Source organism: Alnus glutinosa, chromosome 2 (assembly GCF_958979055.1).
Source record: "Alnus glutinosa chromosome 2, dhAlnGlut1.1, whole genome shotgun sequence".
Lineage (NCBI taxonomy): Eukaryota > Viridiplantae > Streptophyta > Magnoliopsida > Fagales > Betulaceae > Alnus > Alnus glutinosa.
Window position 1 is genome coordinate 1,983,119 of NC_084887.1, and position 8,109 is coordinate 1,991,227.

Consider the following 8,109-nt stretch of genomic DNA (forward strand, 5'->3'; position numbering starts at 1 on the left):
ACAATAAAACTCAATGATGCTAAGTCCCACATTATTTCGTTACTAGAAGTGACTGAGCTTTATAAGCAATTTTAGTGAGTTTTAATTATAACTTGACTAGTCCTTTAAAAGTGATCGCGCAGATGTGGCTAACGTTATAAAGCCATGTGATACTAGAGTATCACACGATGTAGCCCTAGCAATGACGCCAAGGATTTAAGGGAGGAAGATTGTAGCACCCCGGGAGCTCACGGTACTTACTATGTGAGATTGAGCTTTATAAGCAATTTTAGTGAACTCCAAGTGCAACCTAACTAGTTGAAGTGATAATGCATATATAACTAGCGTTTTTTCTTAGTCATTACACTGTCCATCAATCTATCCATAGAATATAGAACCTTCTTTAGTGTATAGCACATGCCACCCTTTATTTTTATAGTACAATGTCACCCCAAAGAAAAACCAAACGAGTTTAGGCAGAGGCATAATTGAATATATTGGCAACAGGCTAGGAAGCTTTTTGAGTCGAATAAGAATGATGAAATTGTCTGATCAGGACCACCCAATTGAGCTGATAATTTATGGCCTTCACATGCCCGATGCATCATTGGCAGGCACCAACCTATGCCTTAACGTTACTACTTCAGCACAATAACAAGAATTTCTGAAATTGCTCCATAATCTTTGCAAAAAGCCTTAACGTTACCACTTCAGCACAATAACAAAGGGTAGCTAACTAGACATTTCACCATTAGTTTAAAGGCATATTTCCCACCTTGTAAGTAATCAGAGGTCAAGGACAAGATTTTGGCTCGTGCTTAAGGATCGGGATTCTCTAGAATGAGAGAGAAGGGGTGTGGGGCTCAGGGTGCCCGGAAAGGTGGACTCCGCATCTCGGGCTGTCTAGGGACTTGTTCGGACACTCGAGGCTGGCCCCGCATCTCCTATCTAGGGATCGGGATCCTGTGCTTAAAGCATTTCGACAGAATATTATGCTAAACAGTAATGACCAGATTTTTGGCTTCCTAAACAGTCCTTGGAGTTATTGGCATTTTTTTCAAGTTCGACAGACTAAACTGTAGAAACTCAGAAAGATCCACTTAAGGGCAGATGCAGTAAGCAGAAAGGAATAGACATAAATCCAATAGCAAGCAAACTTTATGAGGCCAATCTGCTGCAAGCCATGTGCAAAAAGTGTATGTAAAAGCAATAAAAACATGTACTCTCAAATTTGTGCTTTCTATTCTAACCTTTACTTTTCAGCTGGCATTCTATTTGTAAATTAAAGGTCTAATTCCAGCTCTAAAGCTCTGCAAACCCTGTAGATTTTCTTATTTAATTCTAGCTAACATGTTGGTTCCCTCTAATTAACATGTGTTAGCCATTTTCTTTATATTTATCAATATTATCCAGTAAAGCCTAGTGATCAACAACTGAATAAGAATGTCACTTACACTTTCCTACTTTTCCTTGGCATCATATATAATTTAGGGAATCTCTTGCAGGTTTGATGGTTTTCCATATATCTGGGGACTATCTACTTGAGAATTCTTCTTGAATTGCTCAGTTGAGATGGGCATCACTGGAGAGTTGGTAAGGAGTGTCTTCTCTAGAAACCGGTCTGTTGGGACTCAGGAGAGTAATGTTAGTCTCTAGTACTGCAGTTTTACAGTTTTCTTGAAGCTATCATGGTTTGAATTCTAGATAAAGAAATGGATTTCTTTTTCTTGTTCTTGCTGCTCTAAGTTTTCTTTTTCTTCTTCGTAGTTCACAGTCTGGTATACCTATTTGGTTTTTTGTTATATTCGATTAGGTAAGAAGCAATGTGGCGGAAAGGAAAAGATGGAGCTCTGTAAGATCATACCTCTGTGGCGATGAATTCAACTCAGTTCTTGCAGAGGAGGATTCAGCTTCAGTTAAAAGCTCCGAAGCCACTGTTACACAGCCCATGCTAGAGGACTTGACAGACAAAGTAGACATCCAAAATGAAGAAACCAAGGAAGATATACTGGAGGAAACGCAGGATTCAACCCTTCAACTATTGAGTGAAGAAAATGCTGCAATCATCATCCAGTCAGCATTTAGAGGCTTTCTGGTTAATCTATAGTGTTAAAAATACATCAATTTACATTATTCAGAAAAATTTATTCCCTCAAATTTTAAATATCTTCTTGCATCTCATCTTGAAAAATAAATTTACATGCAGAGACGCTTGCATTTTAGTCAAATGTGACGGTAAAAAATCTACCTTGCAATAGAAATATATATATCCAAGAAGAACTAAATAGGGCATCAAATACTGATGTAGTGTTTATCTGACTGCATTTGACACCAATGAATCTGCTTTAAGGCACTCAGAATTCAAAATTCCTTAATACATAGTGATTGGATTGCTCAAATTTCAGGCTAGGCATGATGGAATTGAAGGAATAAAATTGAAGAACGGTAACGAGGTGCTCGTTGTAGGAACAGAAAGTCCAAGTAGGGAATCCGTGGGCACATCAGTTGAAGTTCAAACAGGAAATTCTGCAGAAGTTTTCTCAGTTCAAGAAGAAAGAGTGGCTCTTCATCACGGAATGCAACAGAAAGCCAGAACTCAAGTTCTAAGGCTAAAGGTAGAACAAAAATCAATGCTAACTTCTGCTTTGGTTCTCAGAACTAGATGGTTTTACAATAAGTAGTACAACTTTAACTTAAGAAATGTAGAAAGCAACCGAAATAGCTTAAAAATTAACTTAATCAATAATAAATAAAGTGAACAAAATTGTATCATCTGCATGGCTATTGCCGTTCAATCATAATTAGCTCCAAGTCTTTCAATCTGCATGAAGGGCTCTATCGTAGTTCACATGTATTTACTCCTTATAAAGACATCTCACGTACATTTGGGAAGGATGGGAACTGGAAGTAGTCTTGCAATCCAAAGGAACACAGAATCTCAGAAGGAAAAAGTGAAACAGCAGAGGATCAGTTCGGGAAATCAGGCCCAATTCAACTCAGTTCTGGAGATCTACTTTTACCGGATGTTCTAAGCCAAACAGCCTCCTTTGCTATTATGGTGGAGTCAGCAAGATTGTTCGACATTCCTCCAACTAATGGCTTCACCACCGATGATAAACATATACTCGGAGGTAGATCTCCGAGAATCACAAATCTGACTGGTAGTCAGAATTTGTGTAACTGGTGGGTGTAAAACTCTCACCGTGATAGACAAGCATATAATCTCTCATTCTTTGAAGATACTTAAGAGTATATAATCCCTCATTTTCTTTAGTATTTTCTAAATTGGGAGTGTTCTTGCAGAACAGATCCTAACAGGATTTAAACTACAATATGAAGAATGCAGGAGTATTGAAATGACTAAAATTTGAGAACAGTAGGTGATTTACAAAATTGGGATTTATAGTTAGAAACACTCCAAACTTCAAACAACTAGTTCTCAGTTCCACTTTTCTACTTTTTTGAATGGTAAGATCGGAGCCCAGTTCTCAGCATATACAATATTTATATGTTTTACCACATGAAATTTACAGGAAGACTGGGATGATAGCACAGTGAGTAGCAACATATCAAGAATGAGGATTCAGAACAGACTGGAAGCAACAACCAGGCGCGAGAGAGCACTTGCTTATGCTTTCTCACAACAGGTATATATGAAAGAGTACTCTTTTTTAAGTGGACTTTGGTACAATCGTAAGTGTCACACATGCCTTAAATACAATCTTAACCGAGTGTATATAAGTTCTTGGACATCTTCCCCTTTCAAATCAGTTTTCAAGTGTGCCGGAGGATACCCAAGAGCTTCAATACACTCTGTTAATATTATACTTAAGTCACGTGAGACACTTAGGATCGTAACAGGCTTGCTATTGTGCTTTATAGGCCTCTTCAGCTCCTTTCAAACATTTTTCTGAGTAATTGTAGTGCTGATATATATGTACTTTATCCTATCTGTTAACAGCTGCGAATCTGTTCAAAGAGAAAACAAAGCAAAGCCAATTGCGCAGAACCCAACATGGGTTGGAGCTGGCTAGAACGGTGGATGGCAACCCGCCTTCCAGAAAGCTCCTCAGTCGAGAACCAGATAAAGAAGCAACTTGAGCCTATCGACAGCAGTCAAAAATTCATGTTCAGGGAAAGATTTTTCGATGCAGTAGGAGAAGAAAAAGAAAGTTGTGGATCAAATGAGGTGTCCGTCCAATTTGACAGCTTTAGTGCAGCTGAGCCAAAAAATGATGACGGATTGAAGCCAAACAAAAACAGGCTCAAGGCTACCAGAAGCGTGTCTAGGCGGAAAACTGTGCCGAGCTACCCATGCACAAGAGAGTATGCCAAGGTAGAACCCTCCCTCTTGAGTTATAGTAATATTCACCTAAAGGTGATAGTTCGTGTTTGCATGTCAAGTTCGGCCAGCCGATTCAATTAAATGAATTAGATCTCTCAATCTAACTCATTAATTTTGTATTGGATTTCATGTTAAATTCGTAGGTCGTATCAAAAATTGTAAACTCTAAATGTCACGTGTCAGATTTAAGTCGTATTGAAGTATTGGTATAAAATTATATAGGTCAATCTTAATCCAACTCATTTAATTAAACGGATCAGACATTTCAACTCTAACCCACTAATATCATTTTGGGTTTGTGCCGGGTTCCCGGTTCATGTAAAAAATTACCGACCCTAACTCACTCTCGTACTAGATAGAACAATAATCAAACTTAGTTGCTAATGGCTGGTTTGAACATGAGATGATCCATTGTTTCTTTCTTCTTACAGTTCATTGACACCTTTTCCCCAACTGGGACATCTGTTATAATGCTACAGGTCAACCAGAAGATTGGTTCAAAGGAGACAGAAGACGATACAAAGAACAGGCAAAATCAACCGGGCAGCAAAAGGGAAACCAAATGCAAGAACTCTTCGTCTTAACAATCTACCAATTTCCTGAGCGCGTGCCCGAAATGGTCTCTAAGATCTCTCAAGATCATGTGTTTGTTGTTTCCATCTAGGATGTATTCTATTATGCGGATTCTAATAGTCATTGAATTACCTATGTAAATGTTACGACTTCAAAGTCATAATCTTATCTAATAAGCTGAACCACATCAAATTGAATCAACAAGAAGCATGCCAAGAATATTTTGCTTTAGCTAAAGAGTTAATTCTAGTGAATAAACGGAGGATACCACATCTCACCAAAACCCCCAAGAAGGAACTAGAGCAAATGATCTCAACGTATCAGCCTACAGAAATTATAGGCCCTGAATAGACAGACGTATTCAAAATTCTCAAATCAGTGAACTGCTCAACCAATAGGACCACATAAGAAAAGCATGCAGCACTAGCATTATTCCCAATCAGACCGAAAGAGAACCAACACCACAAACATAATAGCCATTCATTAGTAACAAGTAACATGGAACACAAACCAATTCACCACCCGAAAATTTAAACTCGCAAACAGCGATCGATTATGAGTTTTGACATAAAATAGTGTCATTAAACAAACTCTTAAAAACGAAGGATAAAATCCATACAGAATTATTCCAAGCCCTATATCTTATCAATATCTTCATCCTCAAACTCAATATAATCATCAGCACCACCATCCTCTTCATCATCAAGGATGCCTTCATTGAGCCGTGTGCTGTCAGGAAGCTCACCATATGCCTTCAGGAGCCTGGCCTCATCTGGCATGTACTTGAGGATCACATCAGCCTTGTCATCCTGGTAGTCACGAAGACCAACAAGGATGATATCACCGGCTGCAATCCAGACCTTCTTGTGCATCTTCCCTCGGATATGGCAAAGACGCTTGGTGCCATCAATGCATGTTGCTTCACACCGGCCATTGCCCAGCATGCGAAGCACTTGGGCATACTCCTGCCCATCTTCCTTAAACACAAGTTCACGCTTTTCATCGTCCGCTTCATTCTTTCCCCTCTTCCTGTTCTTTCCTCCCTTTCCCTTGTTCTTCGGCATGTCTGCTTATTCTGTTGCTGCACCAAGAACATAATTAATATCTGAACGCACTAAACATACCTCATGATCAATTCATTTTTTCATGATTAATGCAAATTTAGCACATATATATTCAAAAAGAAAAGTTCATATATTAGTATAGACACAGATATACAAACTCAGTAGTAACTTCAGCAAAAAGAACCATATGAAAAAGAAAAAAAAAAAAAAAAAAAAATAGCTCTCGGTCAATAATTTGTAAGCACAGTATCATATAGGCTTATGAATAATTTGAACTTACTGTTGAAAAAACAATACCCATCCAATAAAATCGCTTCTACGGGGGAGAAATGGAAAATAAAAGTAAAAAAGACAACCTCTGAATACTATAGTTCAAACTTAGCTACAGAAAACCACAAATTTTATCACCAAAGTTGCTCGAAATAATTTTTTTTTTTCCTTTTTTTATTTATAAGAAACCTGAAAATCTGAGACCAAAATTTAAAACTCCAGAAATCCCAAAACCCACATGCATCAAGAAAAAATTATGATAAATAAACTATAAATCAACACTAATCGCATCGAAAAACAACAGTAATCCTAATTGGTAATAACCCTAGATCTTTTACCCCAAAATTTAAACTAAAAAATTATACAACTCAGCTGTAATCATCGTAAACTAACAACGAAAACAATACCTTCGATCACATCAGTACAAAATTTCAAAAACAAAAAATTAAAAGAACCCTAAAATTTTAACAAAAATCATAACCCCCACGAGTCGGTGTTCAGTTGTTACCGACGGCTATTGGTGACCCTTCTTTCCTATAAACCGACGGAACCATGGTTGGCTACTGAACCGCATCGAGCCCCATCAGGGCTGGTCGGTAGTCAAACTATGAATCGATTTTAAGTTTGGGGGTTGATTTTTCACAATCACCAAAAGAGAAATACCCACTAAAAATTTATGGGAAAAGAAAACAGGAAAAATTAAAGAAAACCCCCAAGAATTAGTTCAAAAAAAAAAAACTAAAATCTACAAGAAATTAACCAAATTAGGGTCTGAGTAGTGCGGAGTAAAACTAAAATCAGATAAATTCCGACTTATCTAACCCTAGAATTGAAAACTAGAAAAAGTTTATAGAAATCAGAAACAGAAAATGATGATTAAGGAGGCAAAAGAGAGTACCTTTTTACCAAAGTTTCGCTCAGAAGTCGATGGAGATCAATCTCGATGACCAGAAGCTATAGGCTCTCACAAGTCACGAAAGCTCATTTTGTACTCAAGTGAAGACGGTCAGGATTTGAGCCGGGCCGAGCCCCTACGAAACTTGGGCTTAAATTGTCGTGCCCTACGAAGGCGGCCCATCTTGAGGTGAATGGCCCACGGATGCGTTTCAGCTGAGCCCAGGAAAGTCCATCTACAAAGGGTATATATGTTGGAAATATATCGAAATCAGAAATGTTAGACATCCAAACATTTTTTTTTTTTAGAATTTAGTTCCAACCTAATATGTCACAATCCCATGAGATTTATCATTTGGAAAAATGTACCACAATCTCGTAGAATTGTAATACATCATGTTGGAATCAAATTCTAAATAAAAAATGTTAGGATGTAAAGTATTTCTCTTGAGATAAAGTTAAGTGGGATCTTTAATAGTTTTCAATTATAGTGGGAAAAAGTTTTCTCATACTAACCAAACTACGAAAAAACATTTTGATATTACTTTTTAGTCTACCAAACAACAATGGAAAATTAATGATTTTTTTTTCAACCAAAAATATTTTCTTTCATAAACCAATTTATGTTAGAACAAATGTAGCTTAATATACAATTTATGGTTGTTAACTTTTTACACGACTCGTAAACTTGATACAAACACAACATGAAATTATCGAATTAAGATTAAGGGATCTGACCTGTTTAATTAAATAAGTCGGGTTAGAGTTTACCTATATAGTCTTATACACATATCTTGATACGACCTGAACCCAAGACAAGACATTTAGAGCTTGCAACTTTTGACACAACACACGAACCAGACACGAACATAACATGAACTTAAAGGGTCAGGGTTGAGGGGTTTGACATTTTTAATTAAATGGTTTGGGTTCGGGTTAACCTATACGAGTAATGCTAAGAACCATCTTTTTATCCTCTCAAAG

General features: G+C 37.3%; 2 protein-coding genes across 5 annotated transcripts; one reads left to right on the forward strand and one right to left on the reverse strand.

Moving 5' to 3' along the window:
* Nucleotides 1–1,425: 1,425 nt before the first annotated feature.
* On the forward strand, nucleotides 1,426–5,099 carry LOC133860891 (protein IQ-DOMAIN 33). 3 transcript variants are annotated; one of them, XM_062296545.1, is made up of 6 exons: nucleotides 1,426–1,623; nucleotides 1,793–2,074; nucleotides 2,385–2,594; nucleotides 3,513–3,626; nucleotides 3,941–4,315; nucleotides 4,804–5,099. In XM_062296545.1, exons 1-6 carry the CDS (start codon nucleotides 1,552–1,554, stop codon nucleotides 4,906–4,908), a joined length of 1,158 nt encoding a protein of 385 aa, XP_062152529.1. In that variant the 5' UTR covers nucleotides 1,426–1,551; the 3' UTR covers nucleotides 4,909–5,099. The 3 variants fall into 3 exon arrangements, with proteins under 3 accessions (XP_062152529.1, XP_062152530.1, XP_062152531.1); XM_062296546.1 differs by having other exon boundaries at nucleotides 1,436–1,572; XM_062296547.1 differs by having other exon boundaries at nucleotides 1,598–1,670.
* Nucleotides 5,100–5,348: 249 nt separating this feature from the next.
* On the reverse strand, nucleotides 5,349–7,243 carry LOC133860892 (eukaryotic translation initiation factor 1A). 2 transcript variants are annotated; one of them, XM_062296549.1, is made up of 2 exons: nucleotides 7,130–7,243; nucleotides 5,349–5,972 (listed from the first exon to the last, which is right to left on the reverse strand). In XM_062296549.1, exon 2 carries the CDS (start codon nucleotides 5,959–5,961, stop codon nucleotides 5,533–5,535), a length of 429 nt encoding a protein of 142 aa, XP_062152533.1. In that variant the 5' UTR covers nucleotides 5,962–5,972; nucleotides 7,130–7,243; the 3' UTR covers nucleotides 5,349–5,532. The 2 variants fall into 2 exon arrangements, with proteins under 2 accessions (XP_062152533.1, XP_062152532.1); XM_062296548.1 differs by having other exon boundaries at nucleotides 5,349–5,978.
* Nucleotides 7,244–8,109: the final 866 nt, after the last annotated feature.